Genomic DNA, 17,914 nt, shown 5'->3' with positions numbered 1-17,914 from the left:
GCTTATATCCTGGCTCTGTGGTTTTATATTTTGGCTTGGTTTCTTCCTTTGGAGGGGAGGAGAGCAGTTAGGACTTATTGGGACCCCACTAATTCAGCAGAATTTGTGATACCTAATCTGGTCTACCCCTGTTTTCAGACGGCCTTAAATTAATCTGATCTACAATGGTAGCATTTTCCTGGACTGCCTGACTGCCAACTCTTGCTGGTGGCCTAAGGAAAGGTTAGAGGTCTCACCATCAGCAAGGTAGATTTTAAGAATGATCTGGCAAAAAGACTTGCAGGGCTCCCCTTGCTACAGACACTCAGAAACCTTGCATTATTTTAGTATTTTTATTATGTTAGCATCTGTTCAGAGAAAAAATCCCTAGAGTTGTTTAGATGGACAACATTTAAACTTGAGCAAGGTGTTGGACTGGGTGACCTGCCAAAGTCCTCCCAGCCCTGTTTATTTGTAATTCTATGAATGCCCTCACCAAAATCAGAGTTCTACTGCACTAAACACTGTAAAAACAATACACTGGACAATTATTATTGACCATTTTCATAAATTAAGTAGCAAAATAGAAGAGGTCATTAACAATGATAATTGATAGGGGTGCACCAATAGAGAATTTTTGGGCTGATACTGATGGCTGATTTTGAATGAGCCATATCGGCCGATACCGATGCAATTGCTGATATGCAGCCTGGCAGTATGGAGAGTGGCGTCTGGCTGGTAAGTCTGTTGGGTGGGAAGGGGCGAGGGGGGATGAAAAGGGTGGGGGGGGGGGGCAGACTGAGGCCCCCATGGTGGGGGAGGGAATGGGGCTGGTGCTGGGGCTAGGGCAGGTGCTGCCCAGCCAAAGCATGGCACAGGATGGAACCACAACTCATCTTGGGGTGCAGAGGGAGGGCAGCTCCTGCACTCACCCCGGGAAGGCATGGAGGAGCATGTGCACCCTGGATCAGTGCATGGGGCAAAGGCAGGCTGCAGTTATGGGCTGGGGCTAGCGCTGGGCTCTTCCTGGCAGGGGGGCGGGCTGGGCTGGGCTGGGCTGGGCTGCACTGAGGGCAGGTAGCAGTAGTGCTGTGGTGGGGGGGCTACAGCAAATTTTGGGGTGGCTGTAGCCCACCCTGTAGCCCTCCTCACCTTCACAGCGCCACCAGCTGCCCCGAGCTCAGCTCAACCCAGCCCAGCATCCCCCGCCACCCCCAGCAACAGCCTGGTGCTGCCCCCAGCCCCAGCCCACAGTGGCAGCCTGCTCTCACTCTGCGCACAGATCCAGGGGGCACATGCCCTCCCAGGGTGTATGCAGCAGCGGGAGCCACGCCCCCTCCCCCCATGGCTCCGTCCCATGCCGCATCCGGGCTGGGCAGTGCCTGCCCCAGCCGCAGTGCCAGCCCCACTCCCTCCCTCACCTTGGGGGCTTTGGCCTGCCCCTGCCCCCATATCCCTTCCCACACAACAGACTTACCGCCGGATGCTGCTCTCCATGCTGCCAGGCTGTGCTCCTGGCCGCCTGTGTGCTACGCTTCAACTGTGCAGGCACGTAGAATTTTATGGCGACATTATCGGCCACATCAGCCAGAAAAAGCCGATTGCTGATAATGTCAATTGTCCTTTTATCAGTGCCAATACGATATGGACCAATGTATCAGTACACCTCTAATAACTGATAAGAGGAGCCATTCTCTGCCTGTAGAGGCACCTGCAATTTTGCTCCCACTTCTGAAGAAAACAAAAGAAAATATCTGAATGTGACATGTCAGAAACTAAGAATCCATTATTTCCCTCCACCAAAATGACTTGCCCAGAGGAAGCTTTTATATATATGAATAAGGTGGCAATTCTTAACCTCCATATCCTTCTACTTCCTAGCATGTGTCACTTCTTCAGAAGAGTAACTGTGCTCTAGTTAGTAAATGCCACAAGCAGATTTGTTCCTAGTGAACTTCATGGGAATTTTCATCTACTTGGATTGGAACAGGGGAGAGAGCTATAATAACAGGATAATAATCTTATGTTTGAATAACACAATCTGCGTCTGCCACCTAGGGGAAGGCATGAAATGAGAAAGAAATATTAAGTGACCTGCTACTTGCTTAGCCAGGTACCAAGAGAAAGTAAATAAAAGTTTCTTTTCTCAGTAAACATCAGTAAACACAACTTGTCTCTATTATTTACTGAGCATAAACTCACATCAGTGTACCTTCACCGTACAAGTATAACCATCACCTCAAAATACCCTACCTCATATATTTTATGTGATATCTCGCTTGCCATTTCACACTTCACAAACTTTACTGCATCCTAAAAGCTACCTGACGCTTGCTGTTCTGCTCCAATTTTATGGCAAGTGTAATACCTGTGGAGTAATGCATTTTCTTTCCTTCAAATTATTATGCTCCAAATATATAATTTTTAAAATATAAACAATTCACTTGACTTTGTGAGAGAACTGAAGAAAATTAACTTATTTTAGCTGCAATTTGTGTGTCTAGTTCATAGGAACTAAACTGAACAGGATTAAAAACAGGGCCAATAGACTACTGTATATATCAAAAATGGGTTTCTAATTACCTTTAAGGGTTACCTGATTACCCAGGAGATGAAATCAAGTTGTCAGAAATAGTTAGACCCTCAAGAAAAGAATAATTTGGGCACTTAGAGCTGTATATGAACTCCTGAGTTAAAATAAAACATTGCGGGAATGTTTCTAAAACTAAGGAAAAAAGTCTTTTATATTTAATGCAGAAGTGGCATAGTTCATCTTGTCCTGCCATTTAAGTTGTTAACATGTTCACTGCACCAATGGTATTTTATTTAAATTTAGGCCCCTGGCAGATGTTACACTTAAGATGTGATTAACCATTAATCAAATCATGTATTAACCTGGCCATATGTTCATGCAATTAATGGCATGATAAAACAGGGAATAAGCACAAAGTTATTACACAAAATTATTTTGTGTAATAACTTTGTGGCTGGTTCCCATCATGCCTTCAACTGAATATGTAGCCAGTGCCGGTTAGCTGACTAGTGCTCCCAGTCACAGGAACACACTGGAGTCTTGCAGGGCTCCCAATATGCTCTTGTGCCTAAGACTGCAGATCACCTGAATAGCATGTCAAGCTACGGGCACATAGGGTACCTAGCTTGATATTTGCTGGTGCAAGGGAAGCCAGGCTTATGATCCCAGGCTCCCCTTGCATCAGCAATAAGGCATAATTGGGATCTAATCCCCAATCTTGCAGTCAGGCTTCTTGCCATACATGTGTAGTATGATAGGAGATGCAATTGTTGAGACTGCAGATCAGATTCCATCGTGCCTTTAACTGAACATCTGTATATGTCCAGAGACAGATATATTGCATCTTTTTTTTTTTCATATAGGGGTGCACCAATAGAGATTTTGGGGGCTGATACTGATAGCCGATATTTAAGGAAGCATTTCGGCCGATATCAATCCGATTTCCGATACAGCTGTGTGCAGCTGGTAAGTCTGTTGTGGTGGAAGGGGAGGGGGAAAAGAAAGGGCATGGGGGGGGAGCAGAACAGTGCTCCCTGCGGTGACGGAGGGAGGGGACAGGGACAGTTGTTGCCCACCTGGGGTGGGATGGGGCGCCGGATAGAGCTGCAGCTCTTTGGGAGGAGTGGGGGGGGGTGCACCCTAGGAGGGCATGGATCTGCGCAGGGCAGGGCAGGACAGGTGGGCTGCAGCTGCAGCCTGTAGCTGGGGCTGCACCAGGCTCTTCTCGGCAGGGGCTGGGCTCAGGGCAGATAGTGGCAGCACTGGGATGGGGGCTACGGAGGGGGCTGCAACCACCCCAAATTTTGCTGTGGCTCTGCTCCCAGTGCTAGCGCCTCTGCCTACCCAGTGCAGACTCAGCTTTTCTTGGCACATGAGGAGAGGCAGGGGTTGAGCCGTGGCTGCGCTGGGTAGGCAGCAGTGGCACTGGGAGTCGGACTATGGCAAAAGTTTAGGTGGCTGCAACCTCTGCTACAACCTACCCAGAGCCCAGCCCCCACCAAGAAGAACCCGGCACAGCCCCAGCTGCAGCCTGCAGCTGCAGCCTGTTTGTCCGGCCCCACCCCATGCAGATCCGGGGTCACCAGCCCTCCCAGGGTGCACGCAGTGGCATGAGCTCATGCGCAGTAGCATGAGCTACCCTCCCCCCCCGAGAACTGTGGTTCTGTCCTGCACCCACCCCACCCTGGCTAGGTAGCGCCTGCCTCTGCCCCTTCCCACCCTCACTGCAGGGGGTGTTGATCCCCCCCCACCACATCCCTTCCCTCCCTGCTCTCCTTCCACCCCAACAGACTTACCAGCTGCACGCTGCTAGGCTCTGCTCCTCGCTGTCTGTGTGCTGCACTGAGGCTGTGTGCACGCACGGGCATTTATCAGCCAAATTATTGGCCGCTTCAGTCCCATTTCCGATACAGCCAATTTTCTTTATATTGGTACCGATTTGATATCGGACCGATGTATCAGTGCACCTCTAATATCATACTGAGCATTTTACAAAGAAGGGGAAATTGTAAAATGAAGATTAAATCATCTGAAATGTATTTCTAGGATTTTTATACTAAAAATAACAAACCTACATGTTCAAGGTGGTTATGTTGATATATATGAGATTAAGTGCATCTCTAATTTATATACAAATTATAGATTAAATATATAGATATGAATAGCAGTAACACTTTCTCTTCAAATGATTGCTTTCACAGGACCATAAAGTAAGATCTACTTGCCTATCCATGTGGCTTTGGAATCAACATGATGAGTAGAAAAATAAGTTTGAGATGTACAGCTACTGTTTGGAAGGCATTTTCCAAAAAAACTGACCCTCCTTGATGAAAGTTGTCTATCTGCATGCCTGGGATTCTAACATTCTGGGATCATGACTGACACAATTGATAACTTTTAAACTAGGAACTGAGAGCTGCAAATTGCAAGAGCCTCACAATTTTAAGGTTATGAGACCTGGTTTTAATACATGGACGAAGGAAACCTTACAAACAAAGATATATTCTGGAATAGCAGACAACAAGAGTATGGACAGAAAGGTAAAAGAAAGTAGTACTGATGACATTTACAGGCGGGCAGGGGTTACAGTTGGTGGAAGGATGGCCTATACTGAATCCGGTTACAATTTTAATGGGTCAGAGAGAGATGGAATTGGCTGTATGTATGGTATTGGTACTTTTATTATTAAGGTAACAAAATGGAAGGACTAGAGTTACTAGTGAGGGACATAAAGTGGAATATTATAGTAATAACAAAAAAAAGAGAACAACAATCAGGACTGGAACTTTCAGGGTAGGAGAAAGAAAGATCAAAGTGATGGGGTAATGTACATCATGACAGAAGGTTTGCATTGGATCAGAAGGAATTGGTTTACTTTGGGTCAAAAAGTTCTATTCTTGTAATGGCAAGGAATCTAAGGGCACTTTTACACATGTAAGTGCTGGAGCGCCGGGTGCTTTTAAAAGCACCTGGTGCTGCAATGCTTACAGTTGTATAATGCAGTGAAATGTGCATCAGCACTGAGAAAATGGCAGCAAAGCACTTTTGAACTAAAGCACATAGAAGGTGCTTTAGTTCAAAAGCATACCGCCACCATTTTCTGCGTGCTGACATGCATTTCACTACTTATACAACTGCATATGGCACAGCACAGTTCACATTAGCTCATGTGCAGAGAAGACTTGATTAATCGAATCTGCTCTGAAGTGGCGGATCTCCAGCGTGTCATGATGATGCTTAAATGCAGAACTTTTGGGCTGCAAGACAGTTACCAATAGGGGTCCTCATAGACTGTTTTCTTTTCTTTTTTCACTGATTTTATTAAATATCTTCACTAATAACCTCAGCACAAAAAATGCTTATAAAATACTGTGATAACACAAAGTTAGTAGATGGCATCAATGTACAGGAGAATCGAATACCATTCAGGAAGAACTTGATCACCCTGAGACTAGACAGAAACTAAATAAAATTTAATAGCACTTAAGGACTAAGAAAAGGAATTTCTGCTATAAGCTAAGTACACATCAGAAGCTCGTAGGCTGGAAATGATAAAGTAAAGGAAACGAGTATATTAGTTGATTGCAGAATAACTGTGGGGCCACTTCTGTGATGTGTTGTGAAAACAGGCAACTGTGATACAAGAATGTGCCAGGTGAGAATTTCAGCAGCAACAGAGAAGTATTAATGTGTTTGCAGAAAGCACCAGTAAGAACTCATCTTGAATATAATGTACACATCTGGTCATTCATGTTTAAAAACCATGAATTTAAACCAGAACACACATAGCAAAAGACTACCAAGACGAACAGGGGATAGAGAGCCTATCTTATGAAAGCCAACTGAAAGAGCCTGAATTGTTTACCTCAGCAAAACTGAGGCTGAATGGAGATATGACTGTTCTCTAGAAATATACTGGATGGGTAAATACCACAGACAGAAAACTGGTATTTTAACTAAAAGACAAGGCTGTCACAAAAACAAATGGGTATAAACTATAGACACAAATAATTGAGACGATTAAGTTAAAAAGTAAAAGGTTTTTCACTATCAAAGGTGGAAGGTTCTGGACCACATTTATAATAGGAAGAGCAGGAGCAAAAAAGCTGTTTCCTAGTGCATTCAGTCACCTTGAGAGGTCTCTTTGTGTCTTATATCCTACAGAATGTATAGTTTGAGAAACATGTACACACTATTGAATAGTGATCTACTAAACAAAAAGCTTCCATAGCTGCATGACCAAGTATGCAAGTCCTACAATGATATTTTGATCTCATTGCTCAAATTCCCAAACAATGTACACCCATTTAAAGAAGTCTACATTGTTCACGAACTTGGGAAATGAAGCTAAAAAAAATCTATAGATTTGAGCACGTTTCCAGAAGGATGTCCAGGGACATCAAACATTGTGATCATAGAATGAGAACCCACTTAAAAATAACAGCTATGAGTGGGAGGAAGTATAAGAATGTGTTGGGATGTGTGGTGGGAGAGGTCGCTGAACAGGAGGACAAATTTCTGAAAGGAATCCAGGGACAGAGAGAATAAGCCTCATCTTTATTTAATATCATATGGTTATAGTATGACTGAGATAAATGGGGCTGTTGCATATTGATACTATGGTCATGTAATAGTTCTGCCTGCCACACCACAGCAAGAAAAAGGAGGAAGTTAAATTAAAAGAAAATGTTAAACTTCACCCACCCACCCAAAAGAAGTGGAATAAGAGGAAGGAGCTGATGTGAGGTCTTGGTTCTGGGAAGGAATCCATTTTCAAATCTGTGAGTAGAGAAAAAACAGGGACTGACATGTATAAAGGTAAGAAGGAAAAATGTTGCCGGCACTTTAGAAAAAACTAATATTTCTGTTCACAGTTGCATACCTATCATAGGAGATTAGAAAATAGCATTTGCTTAAGGAAATTTGTTGAGCTGATGGGAATGAAAATCTGTGGTGAACTCAGAATCCAAGTTTCAGGTATCTTTAATTTACCTAGAGTGTTTTCCTCAAAAAATTCTAACGTGTAGAACTACTAATTTATTCTAAGAAAAAAAGCTGGTGTTTTACATTTTAATTTTCATACTATAATAATCTTTTAGCATCTTAGCTGAGAAGGCTTGTCTGGAACAACTGTATTTATGGTAGCTGGCCTCTGCATAGGATAAAGGAGGTGAGTTCATGATAAAACTAGAAACTTTTATATTATAAAGCTTCCTAAGAAAAGATGTACTCCCTACAGTGATTTTAATGTAATTTTCCTTGAGATTATGTAAACAGATATATCTAAAACTTCCACATTTCACTACATACCACTAAAAGAAATTATCCTGCACAGTACAAATTCTTTTTCATAATCAGAGCACATGGAAAATCGAAGCTTCAAATATGCTGCAGTCTGCAACTTTTGTTTTATTATACTGCCTACTTTTATTCTCCTACATTTTCTTTTTTAAAGCACTTTAAGTGTCTAGATAGCTTTTGGCATGGAATCCATTGTTCTTTTCTCCCAGGGCACTTTTACATGTGCTCTGAGGGTGGAGGGCAGGGGCCGGGGCATGGTTTAATTAAAGTGGCTCCACGAAAGCATCACAGCATCTCCTTTATCAGCATCCCCACGCTTCAAAATGGCAGCAGGGACACTTGAACTAAAGTTAATTTGACCAGTTTTAATTCAAATGCCTCTGCCACTAGTTTGTAGTGTGGGGATGCTGATACACGAGATGCAGAGGCATCTCAATTAATCAGATCTACTCCAATGCGTTGTAATTATAGTGCGCCGGAGCAGCCTCCGTGCTCCTGTACAGGCAGCCCCAATTTCCAGCTCTGCAGAAAACTTCATCTATTGAAAAAGACTTACTTGGCTATCTTCTATTCCTCTTCATGCTTCTATATTCTAACACTTTAGTAAGTTAGCTGCCACAATGCTGAGTTGAGATCATTTGACTTTTATCACAATTATAAAAAATGAACTCTCTTTCCAGGGAGTCAAAAGTAGCTTTTAAAAACAATAATCCAAATTTTGGTCACTTCACTTATGTAAGTAATTTCACTGTCAAGGCCATGACTTGCATAAGAAAAGTGAAAAGGATTTGTCCAACTCTTTCCATGCCAGTATATTCCAGAATAGCTCCTTTCTTGTTCATATTCTATTTGTATCTTGCCAGTAGTTTTTGTATATGTAGGAGGTCACTGGCGTGCCGTGTTGCCTGGAACCGAGTCATCTTCCTATAAATGGTAGTGTTTCATCTTTCAAAAAATCCCTGCCACCCTTTGACGTTACAGGAGATAGATGCTGAAACACCATTGGGGAAACAAAGCATTAGTTAGGGACTCATGGCATTGGCTGGTCTTCACAGGGCTCCACCATCCCCATACCCTGCCCTAACCACTCCAGATATTCCAGGCGCATTGGTACTGGCCTCTGATGTTGGTACTCCAGTCTCGGTCTTAAGTACCACTGACAGGAATCTCCCTCCTCTTTCAGCTGCTTGGCTCCATTCTTCCCTGCACAGGCCCCAAGCCAGCCACCCTTGCTTCCAGTCCCACCCTTACGTTCAGGGTCAGGACGGACTCACTCTCTCTTGGGGAGTAATCTCATCGGTGTTTTTGCTTTCTTCAAGGTTTCCAGAGTGGTTAACTCCACATCCCAGGGCAGGACTCACCAGCTAAGCAGTTTCCTCCGTTCCTGCATTGCCTCTCTCCCCTGCTGAGCAGCCTCTTCGCTGGATCCCTCCAGGTAAATTGAGGAATAGGGGTTTTCCTTTGAGCTCCGGGTCAGTCCTGTATTCCAGTCTCCCCTGCATTCTCTCTCTTCTCTTCTCTTCTTTTCTTTTCTTTTCTCTTGCTGCCCCCAGAATGCCTTCTCAGCATCCCTTAAATTTCCCTCTTCCCCAGCTGGGTCTGCCATGGCAGCCTCCCATTTGCTTCTTGCCTGACCCAGCTGTTTTCTCTCTCCTCCTCTAACAGGGCTTTTTCTCCTTTTGTCCACGTCATTCTCCTTCTCCCGGGCTCAAGCCCCTAGCAGCTGGGTTTGCCACAGCAGCCTTTGACCTGCTGCGGCCCCAGCTGGTACCTTTAATTGCTCAGAGTGCAGCATTTCTCCCACCCGGGCTCGCCACAATTTTCCCTGCCTCTCCAGGTAAGTCATTGTTCCCGTGACAAGGTGTTTCAGTCACCCTGTCACAATATACATTCACTCTCTATGCTGGAAGGCATGTGGGGGTTTCTGCATTTGAGTTTTCCAGCCTGTATTTTTCTCCTAATTTCTCTTGTATAGTTTTTAAATAACCCCCATAAATATATCTTCAATTTTTGCACTATTTTTGCTGTCTTCTCCCAATGGCCTTTACACATGGACTTCATAAAACATCAATTTCCCCAGAAAACCTCACTGTAATCACAGAAAATAAGGGTTGGAAGGGACCTCAGGAGGTCATCTAGTCCAGGTCTCTGCTTAAAGCAGGACCATCCCCAACTAATGATCAATACTAGTGATAAAGATAGTGATAAAGATATTCTGTTTCTACAATGCCTTACATTCTGAAGCATCACAAAGTGCTTCATAAATTTAACATGCAATATGCAAGCCATACATCAAAATCATTTCCTCCACAACTTACATTTCAGCTACCAGTGGGGTGAAGTAGACAACTATCTGAAGTGCTTAGTGACACTACATGCTATTTGAAACAGTGAAATGTGTGTGAAATAATTCAACTGAAGTAGAAATTCCACTAAGCCATATGTAATTACTAACTTGTAATCAGACTGGGACATAACATTAGTATTTCTGCATTTATAAAGGTGCATTTTAATATAAAAAATCAGACAGTCTATATTCTTAATATAAAAAAATCAGACCCATTTCATTTGTCTCATCTGAGGCGGCACCTCCAACCAGTAGTGTAACTAAAGGTGGGCAGGAGGGACATCTGCCCCAGGCATCAAGTTAGTAGGAGCACTGGAATTGCCCCCAACTGCCGTGAAGTCCCTCCAAAACCGCTCCTGGCTGCTGCTGTTGTAAGAGCAACAGCCAACGTGGGCAGAGCAAGCATGGTGGTAGCAGCAGCTTAGCCAGGACTGCATAGGAATGCAAGCATGGGTAAGGCTGGTGCACCTCCCGCGCCCCTGCTCTTGGAATCACATGCCAACACACCCCTGCCCTTACTCTCCGACAGAATTTGCCCTGGGTACCAACTCTATTATGCCACTGCCTCCAGCAGCACAGTGAAGTCTTAACCCTTTGCTGGATCACAGCTTCTGTGCTAACTCAAAATAAAGAGTGCCATCTAAGGGCCTAACTCAAATCCCAATTACTTTAATTTGGATCACATCTTAAATGACAAATTTTATTCTTGAGAGCACAAAGATGCTTCTTACAAAGCTACCAAAAAAGACAACCCAGTTCAACTTTGGTTACCTGGAAAAACATAACAGGTTCCCAGGGCAAAGTGATACAATTAACTATTCTGTTAACATTCAATTATGCATGAGGCTCAATTAAATAAAAGTAATCTTGAGTTGCTGAGCAATCTGTATGATTTGTAAATTCACTACATACCACAACAATCAGGACAATCTGGATGTATCAGAGAGTTCATTCCAAATCCTGGGCGGCAGTGATTAACCCATACAATGTGTAGAGTGCCTTCAATGTAGTATATTTCAGGCAATGGATTAGCACGTTTTCCCAGCACTTCCACTTGTTCTTTAAAAAATTTCGCTATAAGATCTTTTGCCTAAATTTAAAAAAACAGATATTTTCTAAAATCAACCATTCAAAAAATTGAAGCAAGCTGTTTTTGATCTCTTTGTATCATTCGAGAGGCATGGGTTATAACATACAGGATTTAAGAGATGGGTTATTACTGTTATTGATTATTGCTTTCTAATGGACTATAGCTAGCTAGCCAGTCTAACATTCATGTATTTAGTGTTAAATATAAAATGGCATAACTCTATTTAAATTCAAAACAAAGTTTTCCTCCATTCAATGTGGGGGAAAAAGCCTTTCTTCTTGTATTTGAATGAAAGGTAGGAGCAGACAGCTGCTGTTATTCCAGCCCCAACTTGGGCTTGGGGTCAGAGGCACAGCCCAGCCCGCCCCCAACACACACACACACACACACACACACACACACACACACACACACACACACACACACACACACACACACACACACAGCCTCTGCTCCCCCAACTTGCCTCTTCTGTCAGCTTTGCCCTACCACTTATTCTCAGTTGCAGCTTCAGGTCTGGCTGCAGCCTGGGGCATGGAGCACACGGTTGCTCTGGCACAGAGCATAAAGGGGCATTTCAGGGGAGGGGAGGGTGCAGGAGTGGAGGTACCAGGCAGCACTGGCGTTGGGGACAAGGAGAAAAGAGAAATGTGTAGGCAGTGGGGTGGCAGGGGGCAAGAGGCAAGGGTCAGGCTTTTCGACTCCCCCGCCACCTGCTTCCCTGACACTGTTTTCCCTGCTGCAGCGCTGCACAGAGAAATAATTAGATTCTATACAGAGAAAATTATAATAAATGTATATATTTTCCATGTAAAGAATCTAATTATTGGGGAGCTTTCTTAAATATGAAGTTGTCTTGGATTTGGGTACTTACGGTAATATGAATTAACATTTTTTGAAAACATCACAGCTATAATAATTGCATGATAATTTTTCCTTTTCAGAGATCAATTGGGGTGCTGTGAGATCCTTTTAAGGATACCACTGGGTAAGAGAAGGGATGATCCCTTGTCCCTGCTCAGCCCCTATGCAAGAAGGTAAGTGCTCACTTCTCCCCACCTGGACCCTGGGCAAGGAGGTAAGTGCTCCCATTTCCCTGCCTGGCTTCTGTGCAGAGGTAGGAACTTGCTCCTTCCCTTCACCCTACCTGGCCTCTGTGAGAGAAGAGAAGCACTGTAATAAATTAGTTTTGAAATGGGTTTAATAAACTCATTTATATAGCTAGAATAATTGTGCACCAAAACAATATGGACATTGGGGAATAAAGATTTCAAAGTTGAGTGCTCATTAGTTGGGTAATACCAACTGAAGGTAGCTTTTATAACTTGAATTTAATGCGTGTATGAATTAGGCCTGTTTTTAAATATGTACATAAATCTTTTTTTCCAAATACCTCTACTTTATTCGCTGCATAGAATGAATGATGCTTAATTAGCAACTATTCAGTATTTTGTTTGGTCAATATGAATTGTTCAATATGTAATTCTATGCTTTATTTACTATGAATAGTTCAAGTCCTCTTATGAAGACATAATTATTAATTTCTCCAGTCAATTGTCTGTGGCTCTTAGGTGTTTTTTTGTTCTTCTAGGCTGGCACAGCAGCAATCCATATGCAGAGAAGCTGTAAGAGGCTGAAGGATTCTCAATGCATGCAGAAGCTCAAAGATTTTCAACTGCTTTATTTTATAGAAAGGTACAAAAAGGGCAGGTACAAAAAGAGATTTTTCAGTTGCCTATCAGCTAGAAAATCTGATCTACATCACCAGGTATATATGTCTAATTGATCCTTCCTGCTGCATACATATGTGTTTAACTTCAGCAGAATGTTCTTGCTATACCTGCAAGAGCCATCCAGTAGCCAGACTTTGAGATGATGGGAGTACAGATCTGGGTATAGTGCTGTGCTTGGGTCAGCTGGTTCAGGGGCCAGGTCCCTTTGGTCCTGGATAAGCCAGTTCAGGACCAAAAACAAAGACACTGGTCCCCTCATGGACACTAGGCAGAAGGTACTAGAACCAAACTGAGGCACATGGGGGCCAGTTGGACCATGCAGACCAAGTCCTGTTTCACCCTGTAAAGCACCTGCAAAAATCAGAGGCATGCTGGGAATGCACATAAGAGACTTTCTGACCATGGAATCAGAATGTCTGACAAAGCCATAACTGAGACCTTGATCAATATGATCAGCATTTCTTATTTTCCTCAGTCACAAAGGTGCACTGCAGAGGCACATTTAATGGCAGATGCACCAGTGTGACAGGGGAATTGCTTCCCTGCACAGTTTCTCACCACTTTGAGAAAAAACTTGGTGGTGGTATTAACAATCAAGATTGATATAACACCTTTGTCTGCAAAAGAGGAGGAACCTGTAAGCTCTCTGTTCCACTATCAGCTACAACAATCTGATGCAGACGTTTGTCGCATCCCGCTTCCAGAGAGTCCTGTGTCTGCAAGTCAGTGACATGTGCTTCCTAGTCTAACAGAGAGAAGGCATCCATCACAATTGTTGTAGATTAATGAGAGGGGAGGAGGAAGATTCTGCTGCGCATAACTGGACCTTGCTGCCAGGGATGGGAGCAGGACAGCATGCTGTAGGGAAGCATCAGTCTCACGTTCAGAGATTGTCTCCCTAGGAAGCAGAGAGCTTGGATCCAGGTCTGCTTGCCCTCTGAGGTAAAATCTGACATGCACTCTGACTTTATCCCAGATTCAAAATACAGTGCTTGAATTTAATTTCTCGGAACTATGGCAGGAGATGTTAGAAGAGGAACAGACATGCTTCGTGTCTTAGAGTACACAGAAGAAAATGAGTTCATGACTGCATAACTGAAGCTCCACCAACCAAATGTGAAATTCCATACTGGAAGGGACCTACTTAATTCACAGTTTTGCAGATTTCACGGAAACCATGAAATCCAGGATTGTCTGCAAAATCTGCAAAACCAACAACAAAAAAGACATTAAAAATAAAATGCTGGCTCCCCAGTGGGAGTCAGCGGTCTTCGCCGCCAGGAGGGGAAGGCAGTGGCTGGAGGGATGGCACAAATGGCAGCAGACAAGATGGTGGCTGCCTTCTCATCCCTCCTCCCCACCAATCAGCCCAGAGGGGCAGGGCTGCATGAAGGGTAGCCAGCAACAAAGATGGCAACTGCCCCCTCATCTCTCCTCCAATCAGTGCAGAGGGGCAGGGCTGCCAGGAAATGACTGCAGAATTAGAACTTAATGCTGTGATCAACCTGCAAAAATTGGTAAGTTCCCCCGCGATATAGGCAGACCCCTACATATTGGGTTTAATGCTTTGAAGTATAGTTAAAAGATAAGTGCCAGAGATCTGAAAATAAGAAAAGTTATGCTATTTCAAAATACAGTGATTTTTCAGATTTTTGTTTTCCCCATTTACTTTCAACTCTCTTCCTGAAACTCTATGATAGGCTGAGTATCTCCAGAAATACTATCTAAAAATACACCCTTCTCATCTGAATGGAAGATTCAACTCCTGGATGCACAATAATAAAAAAGGGAAACAGAACAGAAAAGTAAGACATTTTTAGAATGTGTCCTCCTAGCAAATACATATCTTTTCCCCAAGTATTTCTTGGGCATTTGGTTTGAACAAAAGTCTAAAAGGGGGGAGTAGGCAGTGGGGGAGAGAGGAACTGGAGACACTCATCCAGTAAAAATTGGTATAGCTTCATTGCTCAAAGGGCATTAAACAATCTGAATGATTAAATAGTCTCAATCCTGTTTCATTTGTTTGGTTTCTCTGATGTTGATAATCCTACCAGCTCTCTAGCAATCCCCAAAATCTTTCACGAAAAATAGAGGAACTTGAAATTCTTATGCAAACAGCAAAAAACTTTGCATGTTATAATGGGAAAAAGTACATCAACATATTTTTCTCGTATATTTTTCATAATGTTCCTTTAACTTAAAGCCAATGACTCAATCTTAATAAAGTGCTTGCCTTCAAGATCAATTTCACCAAAAACCAAAAAATATTTCTGAAAAATAGCTCAATGTTATATTGTTCTAAAACTATTACAGTCTCTTATGTCCTTTATCTAAATGAGACATTAAAATCAAATAAAGCATATTTAATCTTTTTAGTCTCACTAGGACTTTTTAACTTCATAGTAAACCATGCATCAGCATCATGGTCATTTCTGAGTGATGGAAAAACATGCCTTATTTAAAAATAACATGTTAATAAAGCACTTCATAATCAAAACTCTTTTGATTGTTTTGTTGCTTTTTAAGCTCAATAATTTACTTGTGTAATTTGTCTCATCACCTGAAATCAAAGAGCACTTTTACATGTACCCTGATGCATTCTTATTAGAACGATTAATTGAGTCTGCTGAAGTGTTCTAATCAGAACACACCAACATGTTGCAGTGTCTCATGTATTCAGCATCCCTGCATTTCAAAATACCGGGGGGGGCACTTTAACCAAAGCCTGTTGGTTAAAAAGCTTTAGTTAAAGTGCCCCCACTGCCAATTTGAAATGCAAGATGCTAAATATACGAGGTGCTGTGGGCATTTAATTAGAGCAGCTACCGAGCACCACAGAGCATATGTACAGATGCCTAAAGGTCTCAAAACAGACCTATGGTATGATTCTTTCCTCTCCACTTGGCCAAATTAAATTAAAGAATTTTAGCAGATGATAAAATATCATGCCTAGCCCTAGCTGTACATACATTAACATGTTTTGTGTAAGTATATTCATTATTTAGAACAAGTTATTTGTAACAGAAAAAAATAAATGAATAATTTTTACTTTTTTTTTTTTGCCTTATTTACAGTACCTTGTTTAATCTTTTAGTTTTATCACAAGTGTTTTTCTGACAGCGATTCTTTGGTTTGTTTTCTTCGAAGGAAGAAACTGTAACAAAACATGCTTTTATTTAGCAGAATAAAGACAACAAAATCAACACAAAATATCCCAGAAACATTAACATCTAGGCTAGGGACAGACATTACACATAAACCAGTTTAAGTGATCAGAAACTGGTTTAAACCTGTAACAGAACAGATGTTCAGTGCACATAAACCAGTTTGAAAATGGCTGAAACCAGCTTGAGATAAACCTGGTTGAATGTAGTATCACACTTAACTGATTTGGCTCAAACCGGTTTATGCTATGTCTGTCCCAGACCCCTTGCTGGTTTAAATTAAATCAGGCTCCCCCAGCATCCCAGCATGCTCTATGGGCTGTGTGGGGGGCTCTCTGCTCCACAGCAGGGCTGGCCCCTCCCCTCTGCTCCCTGACTGCAGCTCCAGCAGTCTCTGCAGGCATCTGCCTGGCTTCTGCTCCCCACCTTCCCTCCCCACTCTCTGCTAAGCAGGCATTCACCTGTCCCTCACAGATAGCCCTCAGCATTACCTAACAGACTATATCCTTTGTCCAAGCTGCGGCACACAAGACAAAGGCAGAATCAACAGTTCGCTGGTAATGTCCCTCTGTTGTTTTCTTAATATGCTGATAAACATGAAGTTACAGGTGATAATCATTCCCTGCTGGGCTGCTCAGGGGGCAGGGGCACCCCTCCCTAATCATAGTGTCCTGTGGGGCCTGGCCATGCCCCCCTCAACACAGCTCTGTGCAAAGGAAGGGAGAGCTGCTCTAGCGTTCCCCAGCTTCTCGCCTGAGCCACTGCAGGCATGTGCCTGCATTTTTGGGATGTCTGTCTGGTTACAAACTGATTTAACCTAGTCAGGTTAGACTAACCTGCAAAGACTGAATCAATTCAGGCTTTTTGAATGTTTGTCCCTGGCCCTAAAGATTTTTTTCCAATTTATAAAAATGAAATTTCTGGTTGTCCCTGAAAAAAAACACTATACAGGAATTACTTTATGTTCAGATATGTGACTTGTAATAATACTTCAAAGGAATCATTAAATCATCAGAATTAGCCGCTTCTGATTTACTGTGCATGCCTGTGATCTACTGTGATGTGCATATTGTCAAGTATGCTTAAAACTATTTGAGATATCCATTTCCAAAAAAAGCCCTGTTTGGTTGGTGGTAATATTTATTTTTGCTTCTGATCACTAAGAAACCTGTTAACTTTGAAACATGGCAAATATCTAAGTACCAGCAAACTGCCCATCAAGAATGATGGGCGGGCAAGGACACAGGCCCGCATCCAGGCCCCTCTCTGTCCCGCCTTTGGGGCCCCAGCTGGGCTGGGCTGTGGGGCAATCAAAGCCCAGCAGCTCATCCAGGGGCTTGGCGCAGGGGATCCATGGGGGGGGACACATGCCCTCCTCCCCAGATCCTCCCTCGTCTGGCCCTGTGTGCCTCCCCCACCTCCTCCTGCTCCACTCCACACTGCCTCCCAGGAAGTGAGGGGAAGCTTGTATGCAGTGGCCGTAGCCACCACCCCATGCTGCCCCAGCTCAGCGTCCGGCTGCATGCAAGCACCCCTCCACCCTGCTCCCCCTCCCTGGGCAGAAAAAGTCAGGGGCCAGCGAGCAGGGCAGGTGATTGGAGGCGTGGTGCAGTGGGAAAGGGCATGCTGCGGTGGGGCCACACCGCATAGCCACTGCCCTCCTCTCCCTTCCCACCGTCTTCCGCTCCCAGCTGGCTGTGGTCTGGGGGCATGCTGCATCACACCTCCCGACAACAGGCAGCAGGCAATGGAAGGCAGCGGGGAGGG

General features: G+C 43.5%; 1 protein-coding gene across 2 annotated transcripts in view; it reads right to left on the bottom strand.

Annotated features, from left to right (window-relative positions):
• The window catches only part of ZPBP (zona pellucida binding protein), a 59,116-nt gene that overhangs the window by 866 nt on the left and 40,336 nt on the right, over nucleotides 1-17,914 (bottom strand). For both annotated transcript variants that reach the window (XM_014520693.1, XM_025206117.1), the window contains 2 exons: nucleotides 16,061-16,137; nucleotides 11,073-11,250 (listed from right to left, as the gene is read on the bottom strand). In XM_014520693.1, coding sequence (XP_014376179.1) covers nucleotides 11,073-11,250; nucleotides 16,061-16,137 — 255 coding nt within the window. The remainder of the gene's footprint in view (nucleotides 1-11,072; nucleotides 11,251-16,060; nucleotides 16,138-17,914) is intronic.

The sequence above is a fragment of the Alligator sinensis genome, unplaced genomic scaffold, assembly GCF_000455745.1.
Source record: "Alligator sinensis unplaced genomic scaffold, ASM45574v1 scaffold796_1, whole genome shotgun sequence".
Lineage (NCBI taxonomy): Eukaryota > Metazoa > Chordata > Crocodylia > Alligatoridae > Alligator > Alligator sinensis.
Note: the sequence above shows the minus strand (reverse complement) of the source record. Positions and strands in the feature narration are given on the sequence as shown.